This window comes from Euprymna scolopes, unplaced genomic scaffold (genome assembly GCF_053919585.1).
Source record: "Euprymna scolopes isolate OS-2025 unplaced genomic scaffold, ASM5391958v1 sca91, whole genome shotgun sequence".
In the NCBI taxonomy this organism is placed as follows: Eukaryota; Metazoa; Mollusca; class Cephalopoda; order Sepiida; family Sepiolidae; genus Euprymna; species Euprymna scolopes.
In genome coordinates this window covers 60,273-73,809 of record NW_027633972.1, presented here as the reverse complement: position 1 = coordinate 73,809, position 13,537 = coordinate 60,273, and the positions used below count along the sequence as shown (strand labels likewise).

At 33.4% G+C, this 13,537-nt stretch overlaps 1 protein-coding gene across 1 annotated transcript; it reads right to left on the bottom strand.

Moving 5' to 3' along the window:
* Positions 1–594: 594 nt before the first annotated feature.
* On the bottom strand, positions 595–945 carry LOC145276378 (uncharacterized). Its single transcript, XM_080127734.1, has one exon. The coding sequence runs from the start codon at positions 943–945 to the stop codon at positions 595–597; it is 351 nt and encodes a 116-aa protein (XP_079983860.1).
* Between the last annotated feature and the right edge of the window lie 12,592 nt (positions 946–13,537).

Sequence of the window (13,537 nt, the reverse complement as noted above, 5' to 3'; positions counted from 1 at the left end):
GTTCTATTGTATGCGTCCTTCCGTCTAGATAGACGATAGAGGATTGTGCCTGAAGGTTGTCATGAGTGGTGGCAACTACTGCTGTGACTGCTGCTGATGCTGTCCTTTTGCGCCTGTCCCTTTTCTCCTCCCACTGTTTATCTCTTCTCTCCTCGCTCAGCCGGACGCATTTCTTAACTTTGACTCTCCAGGAGTCACAGTCCGCTGCATAGGATTCAAGGTCAACAGGGTTGATGTTGCCGGATTTTAATTCCCTTTTGCACACACCATAACATCTGAGGTGTGATCTACCGGTTGGTCTACTGCCTGCTAAGAGCTCGCCATACAGGATGTCTTTCGGGATTCAGCCATCTTGCATGCGGACGACCTGCCCTAACTAGTGCAGACGTCTGTGTGAGAGGAGGGCAAACATTCTTGGAATATTTGCTTTGGCAAGAACGTCTTTGTTCGGAACGCGGTCGTGCCATGTAATGCCTAAGATATTTCTTAGATTGTGCAGATGGAAGTCATTTATTCTGCGCTCTTGACGTGTGTAGAGGGTCCATGTCTCACTGCAGTAGATTAAGATGCTGAGGACACAGGCTTGATACATCTTCATCTTTGTGTTTTTAGTTGTTGCATGTTGGTATTCCACGCTCTGTTTGTCAGGCTGGTCATAGCTGTTGCTGCTTTTCCAATGCAGGTGTTTATCTCGGCATCCAGTGAGAGGTTGTTGAAAATAATGGAGCCTAGATAGGTGAAGTCGTTCACCACCTCTAGTGTCTGATCTCCAATGGATATGCAGGGGGCGTTGCTAACATCTTTAACCATGACATTTGTTTTCTTGAGGCTTATTGTCAGACCAAGCTCATTGTAAGCACGGGTGAGGCGGTCAAGGAGTTGTTGTTGGGGGGGGTCCTCAGAGTGGGCCGCTAATGCTGCATCATCTGCAAACAGCATTTCCATGATGAGGGCACATAGACGGGCCAGGTGTAAAAGACTTCCATCTCCTCTTGTGCGAATATAGACACCAACTTCATGAAAAGTGTATAGTAGCAGAAGTGAGAAAAATATGCCAAAAATAGTTGAGGCAAGAATACAGCCCTGTTTAACAACACTGAAGATGGGAAAAGATTCTGAAAGTTATCCATTGAATTTGACGAACCCCTTCAAGTCTTCATCCTGTTTTTTGTAGTAACATAATGAGGTCGTTTCTGCTAACCAGGTCAAATGCCTTTGTGAGATCAATAAAAGCGAGATCCAGTGGTTTTGTCTGCTCCTGTAGTTGTTGTAATGAGAATACCATGTCAACAGTTGACTTTTCTGCTTTAAAACAGCATTGCGCCTCTGGTAAAACTCTCTTCGCGAGTGACTGGAGTCTTTTCAATACAACACGAGTGAAGACCTTTTCAACAAAGCTGAGCAGAGTGATGCCATGGTAATTATTACAATCATAACAATAACTTTTATTATGGTAAAGCGTTCTGATGTTGGTGTAACGCATGTCTTGCGGAACCGAACCTTCTTCCAAGCACTGAAGCAGAAGCTGATAGAGATGATCTATTGGCGTAAGGATATTACAACGCTTGAGCGTTTGATAATAAATAAAAAGGTTAATAAAAACCTGAACCAAAACTGCCAACAAGTAAGGATATTTCAATAATTTCTGATAATAAATGATAAAGTACAGAGAGAATATATAAAGCGCCTTTAATGTCATTTACTAATATAGAATAAAATTACAACCTGCGTTTTACATGATGGGAATGTATTGAGGGGGGGGGCTAAAATTTATCTCGTGGAAGATCGAGTGCTACAAAGGAATTATTAATATCCTGAAATGACTTGAAAACAGTAAACGAAGTAATATAATTGTCCTAATATTAAAAAAACATTAAAAATTAGACAATATTTTCAAAACCAATTGTATCAAAACTTTAAAAATATGCTATACTTTATCTTGTGTATCTTTTGCTTATAACTAATTAAAATTAGTTACCCTCATGATAACATATTGTATATTAACTCTCTCATAAAATCTGTTGTTATTCTGTATTTTAGTTATTGTTTGATCAACTGAAGAAAAACTTGATAAAGTTTTAATATTTTGTACAAGTTGATTGGGTCAGCTCTGTTTTATGCAGTGAGTTTTAGAGTCTTTTTGTTTTGTTTGATTGTATATATTTTTTGTAGTAATGCTTTTAATGCTGTAGTGGGTGATATTGTTGATACAATACTTTATCCAATGCTAAACTGCAAAACATTCTCTCGGCACAATTTAACACATAAACAGCATAGATAATCCTGCCTTTAATAGGGTTAGAAGTTGGAAAACAAACTGTACAAAACTGTAGGTGAACCTCATGCGACTGCAATAAAATAACTGGTCTGAATAAGATTCCAATATACTGGTGTATTTTATGTTTATTTCATTAAACGAACATATATGCCTTCAAACTAGTCGTACCATACACCATGTGAAGAAGATTACAATTTCACCGGTGTCACATATGTAGTCAATCATGAAAGACGTTCCTACCAGAACATACTATATTCCTTCCTACAAAAAAATGAGTAAGAATTAATTTTGTTTGTGTAAACAATTTAGTCCTTTACTGTTCTTTTAAAGATTAGTTCAGCAAGTTTATGATCAATATATTTATTGCCTCGTGATTTTTTAAATGTTTTTTATTTGAATTTGTCTCTAAAAACAGCTGGATCTGTTTTGATGATGTTACATGTCTGCCATTCAAATTTGATTCAAATGTTCGGATTTGGCATTGCTGTAGTGGGCAACATTGTCAGACTTCATGGTGGATGGTATGCCATATTTTTTTTTACATAGGCGTCACCACTTATCAAGGCCGATAGGCCACTCAAGGATAAGAGTTAAAAAGTGTACAGTAGTCAAAAGGACAATATAGTAATCGATAGTAATGGAAGTTCGGTAAATTTCCTGACTTAAGTGGAACGGCTCATCAGAAAGTTGTTCACGTTGGACTTGAAGACAACCATATTATAGAAAGCTGGAAAGCAGGAAAAGGAAGACAATTCCACGGGCGTGCAGTTCTAAGAAAGAAGCTTTGATCATGGAATCTACGTTTAGGTTTAGGCACAAATAAAGAGTTGAGGAGATTATTGATAGTGTTTTCAGCTAGACGAGTGTTTCTTGTGAAAGTTTGGCGAGGGGGGACCATAGATTGAAGCTCAGTCGAACACTTTCCATGAAAATAACGATAAAGCAGAGACAAACTCGCAACATCTCTTCTGTAAGATAGAGGTTGCAGTGAAGAGAAAAGGACATCTCCCACCAGGCGATGAAGTCTATTTTGAACCCTATCAAGACAGGACAAGTCTTTTCTAGCAGCTCCTGCCCATATGTGGCAACAGTATTCCATCCTTGGACGTATCTGGCTTTTATATAGATAGAGAATTGCATCAGCAGTGAGATATCTACTGGACTGATAGAAGGATCCGACCATTTTTCCAGCGACCTTGGCAACAGATTTGATATACGTATTCCATTTAAGATCAGGGGTAAAGGTCAAGCCCAAAAGCCTGTCAAAACTTGAAGCCTCCCCAAGACGATGCCATATTCAGTAAATATTTGTTTAGTTGAAAACACATTTTAACTTCCATACAACTTTGCATGTATTTGCTGTAGTAATTCGCAATGACCAGATAGTTCTCCGCATCCAACGAGAATAGGTAAATCCCTAGATAGTATCATGGTTGTGTTCGCACCTCATACTCTATTACAATTTCATGGTGATTTTCAACTCCGCAAAAATATGTCTAAAAGAAGTTCATGATTTTGTTGGTTTCTATTGATTTAGTAGACTTATAAGCTGCTAAGCTTTTTGGAACTCTTTATATTTACTTTATACATTTGCACCTGTCAGTTATGTCTATGTTGATCTTGTACCAGTATACTGTCTAATTCGCAGGATTGTTTTTATGCCGTAAATGCCCAGTGTGTAACTGTTCAAGAATTTTCTTCTGGAAGGGTCTTGGGCTGATGACTTGTTCTCGATTAAGAAATAAACTGTTTTCTACTGAGATCTTGTTGATCTGCTTATACCTATCACGTTGTATAGATGATTATCTCGATGAGTTAATTGAGCATTGATGATTTCACGTTAGATTTCGACTAGCCGGTAAATTGAATCACACCAAACCTGTTACTAAGGATAAATGGTCGCAGAATAAGAAAAAGTCAACAGTTAGGAACATGACAACAGAATCAATGAGATTCCTGCCGACAAAACTAGAAATTTTGTGGGAATTTTATTATTATTATTTTGTTACAGGAGAATCGTCATTTTTTATATAAACTTTGCCAGCAATAAAACATATTAACACATTATTTTTTTACATAAGTGTTGTAAGTAAAACAAATAGTGTATGCTCTTTAAATAAGTTTTTTAGCACAAAGAACGATACGTCGGGTCCGACGTCAACTATAAAGTAACATAATCAAATTTTACTGATTTCTGATCAGTAATAATTTTGAAGTGCTTCCCAAAGAGTTAATGGCGCCAATATATAACTGCTTCTATAATGGCAGCCGCTTCCTTTTCAACAGCTGAATGGTTTAGTTCAGAGCCATGTAGAGTTCGTGGGCAAAAAAACACTGGTCTACCATTTTGGTTGAGGATTCCAGAAAGACCACATAATCAGATGCCTCAGTCTCCAACTCAAAGGGAACATTCTCGTCGATAGTTTTTATTACAGCTGATTCAATAATAGTAGCCTTAGACTGTCAAATGCATTTCGAGCTTCCTGATTAAGGGAAATATTCTGGTCTTTATAAGAGGTTGAATCGTATCAGAATACCTATAGATCCACGTTGAATAATACGAGAAAAAACGCAGGGCTCGCTTGCGTGATTTGCCGTCAGTTGGATAAGGATTTCTTTTAAAGGCTTCAATCTCTCAGGGTCGGGTTTAATTTAACCGTTGGGTCCAATGATATAACCGATAGAGCTAAGTTCATTCACAGAAAACACACGCTTTTCTTTATTGTAGGTAATTTTCCGTTTTTCTGTTACCTGGAAAAATTCAGCCAGATTCTCATCTTGTTGATCCTGATCCTTTCCACAGATGAAAATATTGTCCAGGTATCCAAAGGTGTCGTGTAAGTCCCCAGAACTTATAATTTCTTTGATAATTCGCTGAAAACAAGCAACTCCATTTGCACCCCCAAAGGGTATTCGGGTGAACTGATACAAACCGAAGTTAGCTTCAAAAGCAGTGAAAGGTTTGTCATTCTCATTGATGGGGATCTGATAGTACGCATTTTTCAGGTCGATTGTGCTGAATACGTACTGAATACTGAGCAACCTTATTCACTACGTAATCCAGCCGGGAGAGGGGGTAGGCATCAAGGCTTGTGTACTTATTCACAGTTTCTGATTATCGGATTTAACCACGACCACTTGTGCCCTCCAGGGGAAGTTTGAGGTTTCGATGATCCCCTCCTTTAAAAGGCGCTTAACCTCTGAGTCAATGAACTTGCTATCACTTGAACTATAACGTCTAGACATTTTTTTTTACATAGGCATCACCACATTATCAAGGCTAAGAGGCCACTCAAGGATAAGGGTTAAAGAGTGTACAGTAGAAATTGGACAATATAGTAATCATTAGTAATGGAAATATGGTAAATTTGATAACTTATATGGAACGGCTCATCAAGAACTCATTTACATTAGACTTGAAGACAACCATATTGTCGGAAAGCAGGAAAGCGGAAGACAATTCCACATGCGTGGTGGCAACCGGTTTGCAGTTCTTATTTATATTAGCAAAAAGTTCAGGCGGTTCCACCGAAGTCACAGCGAGTCCACAAGTTGAACTCCCACCGTACATGAAGGTAACGCTTTCATGTTTACTTTGAAAATCCAGTCCGAGAATCACATCACAACAAAGGTTATTTAAAACTGACAGTTTCTGGTTGGGATACATACGTTTGTTAAAAAGTACATTAGGAAAACAAGCACCTCCACTTTGGATGAGAGGTCAGACGATGCCATCGAAACTCTCAATCTGAATCTATTATTTTTAAATTCAGATCCTAAGCTACTTTGGTATGAATAAAGCTGTCAGAGCTACAACTGTCCATCAGTGCTCTTAATGGCCGACCCAAAATGTGGATTTTTACAGTGGATCTCTGTATGGACGATGGAACTGCCGAACTCGAACTTATAGTGGCTAAGGTTGGATAATGGACCGAGGCAGAAGTTGATTGAGTAGTATTATTTGATTTGCAGCATTTTACAAAATGCACGATCCGTTTACATCGATGTTCCTCCAGTTTGAGACAGGCTTCTTCATAATTTCCGCAATCGCTGACGGATTCAAAAATATCCGGTGAAATAAAATTTATCAGGACCAACAACTTGTTGAGATTTTCCTAGAGTAGTGCCGCTAAAATATATTTGAACATCACAAGCCAGTGCTTAAACTCTCGCTCTGTATTAAATGAATTAGGGGTTACGTCCAATCGAGAAGGCCTCAGGGCACGATCCATTTTAAAATCTTTTACTGTTTTTTACCCTTTTGTGCTATTAAAATTGTTGTAAGTAAAACAAATACTGAATACCCTTTAAATAAGATCTTTATTAGCACAAAAGGACGAAATGAAATAACATGGCGGACACTGCTGGAGTAGTATACAGAGCTATCGCTTCATCAGGGAGAGTGCTATTGGGATGTTTCGTATCCATACGTAACACAATACAACACATACCAAAAGCTTTTGATAGCGTACGACATACAGGTATTTTTAAAAAAATCACCAACTATGGAATAGCTAGAAGTGTCTTCTTAATTATAAAATAATTTCTCTCTGATAGGCTTATAAGAGTAGTTGCTGATGGACAGAAATCAGAAACTCATAGTATTAATGCTGGCATCTCTTAAGGCTTCATCCTAAACCCACCTCTCTTCCTGTTCTTCATTCTAAGATAATTCGTAGACATTGATGTAGAAATCACCACAATCTATGGCTACACTTCAAAGAATAGCAATAACCAAAATCTTTCTGATTATCTATTTGATTATCTAGAGAACGTGATGCAATGGGGAAAACGGTGGCTAGTTAATTTTGATGATTCGAATAACAAGCTTCTCTCCTTTTATCAGAATCGCTCTGACTCTCATTAGGCTCCAATTGAAATGAATTACTCTCGTCTTGAGAAAGCTCCATGTGTTTACAAGTGTATGTGACTGACCTTAACTCCTGATCTTAAATAGAACACATACATCGAATTTGTTGCCAATATCGCTGTAAAAATGGTTGATCTACTCCATCAGTCCAGTAGGTATCTTACTGAAGATGCCATCCTTTATTTTTATAAAAGTCACGTACGCCTTAAAATGTAGTATTGTTACAACATCTCGGCAGGAAATGCTCGGTTCGCCCTATCAATCTTGATAGAGTTCAAAACTGGCTTCAAAACCTTGTAGGTGATGCTCGTTTCTTTTCCCTTTCGCTTCTTTCCCACAGAAGTGATGTTGCAAGCTTATCTGTGTTCTATCATTATTTTCATGAAAAGTGCCCGGCTGAGCTTCAATCCGATACCCCCTTGCAACTTACACAAAAACACTCAACTAGCTACAACCACTACATATGCTTTCCCCCACTCTCTATCTCTACCTACATCCCAATGCAGATTTTATGCACAATGCTTATTTACCAAGATGGGGCACACTGTTCTGCTGTCTGCTTCCCGGTTGAATACAACAAGACAACCTTCAAATTTAATGTATACAAGTTCTAGTTGTCCCCATAAATAATTAAATTCTACACAATTTACATTATTAACGATATCAAAACTGCCAGCTTATATTCTAACCTTTATCCTCAAGTGGCATTTGGGCCTTGGTAAGTGGTGACTCATATAAAAAGGCACATTTAATTATTTAATGTTTAATATGGAAACAAATTCTTAATTGAAAGAAGGACTCTGATCTGAAACAATAACCGAGAAGCGCGCATTAACATTACCGAGTAAAGACGCATCAGCTATTGGAAATTAGCTACTTCCCTTTCAAAGATGGAGTAAATGCCTGGGAGGATACAACTAATGACAATAAAGTTTGCTTTTATATCGCCAGACTGATGATTACACGAAACATAGCAAACATGAATTGAGTTGTTTAAGTCGTAAGTTTAATCAAATCTTGTTTAATGCAATCATACGGTTATATTCTATTTTCTTATTCCAAATCTGTTTTTGTCATTTGACTGACTTCATCATTTGTACAATTCCTTCCTCTTATTTGAGTTGCAAATGTGAAATGTTTGTATATAAGGATTATTTGCATTATTCAGACTAGTGTTCCAAACTTGGACGTTAACAGTAGTTCGACTAGTTCAAATAAATAATGAAATGTTCAGTCTTTTTTTTTTTTTAAATAAGAAGTAATTTCATATCTCCATTTCTTTTATACACAAGAAATCGCAATAACCCTTAAATATTGACAAGTATTATCTAAAATAGGAAAACAATTCGGCACACTAAATTAATGAACGGGTATTTTTTCAGGAGGAACTAAATAACTATTTCACCGTTTTACGATGACCTAAATTCATTGTTTCTTTAGAAGTTGGTTTTCTCTTTAAATAATTTAACGTTTAAATCGTGTTTTTCATGTTTTAATTTTGATTCTTTTATATTTTCATAAATTTTATTTCTTAATGAATTGGACACAAAACAAAAGTTGCAGCAATTTACTATAGAAATCCTAAAAAACAAAACAAAATTTGCTGTTTTGAACACAAAAGAAAAAACCGAATAATTAATTTTTTTTTCGTATTGAATTTCAGAAATGAAAGGTAAGTTATTATTTTTTTTCTTTCTTTATACACGTTTAAAAATAATTTTTCAAATAAAATTAGACATTAAAAAGTTTTTTTTTCATTGCAATTCCCGCCCCCCAAAATATCGATTTCGCCATGCTTTCTAACAGACGTGAATAAAATTTTTTTTAAAAATCCCCTAAAATATATATTTCAATCTGAAATTTAAAATTTCGAATTTTGTACAAAATGTGTTTATTTAAGTAAAACTTTTTATTTGTGCGTAAATAATGATATTTTTCATAAACAATAATTTGATTCGAAGTTGGTTTAATTTTTTACACAACTGAGCACAAAAACTATTTTTGATATTTAATTGTTTTAACATTTAAAAAATTTTTCTGTTTACACTTACTTATTATGTCGCTAAAAATTTCGTTTTTTTTTAATGTTTTATGCAATATTTTTTATTGTAGAATGGAAACCTCTTTCTTTTTTATAAACTTCATTTCAAACAAGTACCCATTTATCGGCCATCACAAATTAGTAGCAACTTAATATAGAACAAAATATTGGTAAACCTATATAATTACACTATTGCGTAGTTCACCGTCGAAATGAATACAAAATATGCTATTTTTCTCGTTCTGATATAAACTCATCACTATTTTTTTTTCAAACTAAATAAACACTTTAAAATAAGTATAGAACACAAAGACTTTTCCTGTTACGTAGAGTTTCTCCCCTTTAATAACATTTATTTGTAATATATTGGTTTTATTTTTTATACTGTTTGTTTTTTTGTTTTTGTTTTGTCTAAACTATAAAATGACTCGTTTCTATTAAATTGTGAGGTGAAAGTACAAATTAGTTTGAAAGAATATCTTTCTTTGTGTTAAGACTGGCTTTCTAACTAATAAAATTATTATTAATGAATGGAGGCATTTTCATTTGAAATTGGACAGAAAATGGAAAGGGTAAATCGTTTAAAATTGAAATTAAATAAATCTTTATAATTTCACTAAGCATAGTTTATCATCAAAATAAATTCAAAATTACCAGTTTTCTTGTTCTGACGTAACTTCATGACTAATTTTTGCAAAATATTTTTTAAGTAAATAAACACTTTAAAATAAGTATAAAAGAAAACAAGACACATCAAATTACGTAGCGTTTTTTTGTTCGCCATTTGTAACATTTATTTGTAATATATAGGTATTATTTTTTTACTACTGTTTGTTTTGCTTAAACTATAAACTGACCCTTTTGTTTATTAAATTGTTAGATGAAAGTACAAATTAGTTTGCAAAGACTTCCTTCCTTATGTTAGGACTGGCTTTCTAACTAGAAAAATTATTAATGAGGAGAGGCATTTTCATTTTAAATTGGACACAAAATTGAATGGCTAAATAATTTAAAATTGAAAATAAATAAATATAAAATAATAAAACAACGACAACAAATCTAAAAAAATTATAAGCGATAAAAATAAACAGTAAAGTCATCTAGGAGTTCATGGTGGAACGATTAACGCACCGGACTGGGATAAACATGGTCTGGAGTTCGAGTCCTAGAAATAGTCAAACTTCCCTCATGAGAGGTAGTTACCTGGAAACACGTGTGTACGTAGATTATTTTTATAACAATAATAAAAGATAAATAAAATGTTATATATGTACAAATAAATTATGGACGACTTTCTAAGTAAATAAAAATGAACTTCAAGGCGATACCATATTTATCATTAGAAAAGCAACGACAACAAATCTCTCTCTTTCTCTTTCACTCTCTTAAAAGACAAAAATGGATAATCATAATAAAAATGAACTTCAAGGCGAGACCACAATTTAACCATATTTATCATTAGAAAAACAACGACAACAAATCTTTCTTTCTCTTTCTCTCTCTCTCTCTCTCTCTCTCTCTCTTATATATATATATATATATATATATATATATATATATATATATATATATATTTAAAAGACAAAAATGGATAACCATTTTTGAATAATTATAAAAACAATATATTATATCGCACAAAATCAGAAACTGAATATTTGACCCTGCAGTGGTTTGCCATCTTACATTAAATTAATACAGGAACGCGATTCCTATTCTAAAATCGTAAATATACATTTTTTAATTCATGGCTTTTGGATACTTTTAGCATCTATTTTAAAATTTTATATATCTTTATTATTATTATTATTATAATTATATAAAAGGAACTTTGTGTGTGTCTGAGTAAGTTTGTTCCCCACATACTCCTAAACAACAGCGCTACTTTTTGTTGTTCTTGTTTTATTAATTTTACATGAAGGTATTTTCAATATTTTCCATAAGTATCAATAATCGAAAAATTCGGATGAAAGAAGGAACAGCCGCTTTGTACTAATCTTAACGCATTATACTAATGACTATATGGTCTGAGATCATTTTTAGCACCTATTTCCAAATTTTCTTTATTATTATTATTATTATTATTATTATTATTATTATTATTATTATATGAAAGGAACTTTGTGTGTGTCTGTGTGAGTTCGTTCCCCACATACTCCTAAACAACGGGGCTACTTTTTGTCGTTGTTGTTGTTTTATTAATTTTACATGAAGGCATTTTATGTGCCTGGCAAGGTTCTAAGATAGATTTTGTATGCAAAAGTTTTCAATGAGTATCAATAATAGAAAAATTCCGAGGAAATAATAAACAGCCGATTTTTACTAATCTTAACGCCTTTTACTAATGATTATACGATCTAATATCACAAGTTCTTTTAAAAGATTTATTACCACACAAGCAGAAAGGCCCGGCGTCTAAAATCAACGGTGGATTCTTTGATATTATAGGGTATGTTCAAAATAAACGTTACTGTTTAGAGTACAATTAAACCATGATACTTTATTCTTTCATTTGAAATTTAATTCAAGCTATTATCACTGCACAAGTAGAAAGACAACATAAAAAATCAACAGTGGGTTATTTCATATGATATGGGTGGTTTCGACATCGATGTTTCTGTTCAGAGCACAATTGAACCGTGATACTTTACATTTGCATTTTAAACTTGTATTGATTTTTTCATGAAATCAACAGTAGGTTCTTTACAGTGCAATTTACAGTGCATTGTGAACTAAGCCACTGTGGAGAGGCATGTGAAATTTTCCCATGGGGCAGCAATTAATCGATTTGATTATAAAATGGTCAATTTCACCGATTTTGATGACAATAAAAATGGGATTATGAATCAGTCGTTTATCCTTTTTCTTTTAATCACATTCAACCCTAATAAGGAATATCGCTACTTGGACGTAACGGGCTACTATTTGGAACCATGCTTAGGAAAGATTATCAAGATGGCAACAAGATGTTGGTTTACATTACATTTAAAATTTTGCAGATCAGTGCAGCCAGGGAAGCAGGTAGTAGGAAGGGAATTCCAAACTTCATTAAGATATGTTATGTAAAATTGAAATCCTACATATTTTAAAACTTTCTTAAGATTTCGTATTTAAAATTGAAATCTTATATATTTTAAAAATTTCTTAAGATATGTTATGTTTATATAAAATGACTTTTTAATTACTCTATTCGATTGAATCTTTTTTTAAAAATGCATGATATGATTTTTTGAATAAAGGGAATTCATTGTTACAATGTATTGTGAAATATGAAACCATTCTATTTTAAACAATGTATTAGGAAATATGAAACCATTCTATTTTAAACAATGTATTAGGAAATATGAAACATAGTTAAAATAAATCTGCGGCCTTTGCATTCATCATCTTAAGTTCTTTTGAATATTCTTCTATTTTGTCTGTAGCGTCATATAAACAAGTTATTAAATCTGATTGTAAAAAGGCATAATATGATCTTTTGTTACAATCTTATAAGAAATATATGAAAATGTTCTATTGTTAATAATTAAAACATTTTTCAATTCACAAATTTATCATTTAAAATGCTTTTCTTCCATGTGACTTTGTTAATCACATCTCAAAATGTTTGGTTACATTCGCGAACGGATGTTCCGTGCATCATGGGATACGCTGATCGTTAGATGTAAATAACATCAAACGTGAAAAAAAAATTAAAGTTGGAGAAGAATTTAAGAAATGAAACCACAAAATACGCTTAGTTTTTTTACGTGTTTATATAGTAATTCAAACATTCGTAATCTTTTTTTTTTTTAATATTTAAAGATAAAACATTAAAACGATGACGTAAATTCATGTGGTTACAAATAACGTGATTTTTTGCTGAATTGGAGATAAACGGATATTTCCCATCAAATGAACATTTATTTGGAATAGTAGAATTGAGAAATTGAGAAATACTTTAGACTAAATGTTGCCAAAAGCAAGGACATTGCAAGCATCAATCTACATGCGTTAGTTTTATTATAAATGTTTTAGATTAACCTTAATAATATGGTAAGGTTAAGTATTTGTTAAAGGTTTATAGTAATAGACTCGATATCTGCACACATTACATTTAAACTATTGCATTATTATATATTAATCAGATCACATTTCATTAAATTACGTGAAAAACATGGGATTCAACATTGTGACGATGAGACAGAGAATGCACTGTAGGATTTGGAAACTAATTAAAGTTTTGGGTGCTAAACAAATATATAATGAAAAGATATTGAGGACTTTTGATAATTTTTTCATGTATATATATATATATGTGTGTGTGTGTGTATATATATATGTGGGTTATATATATATATATATATATATA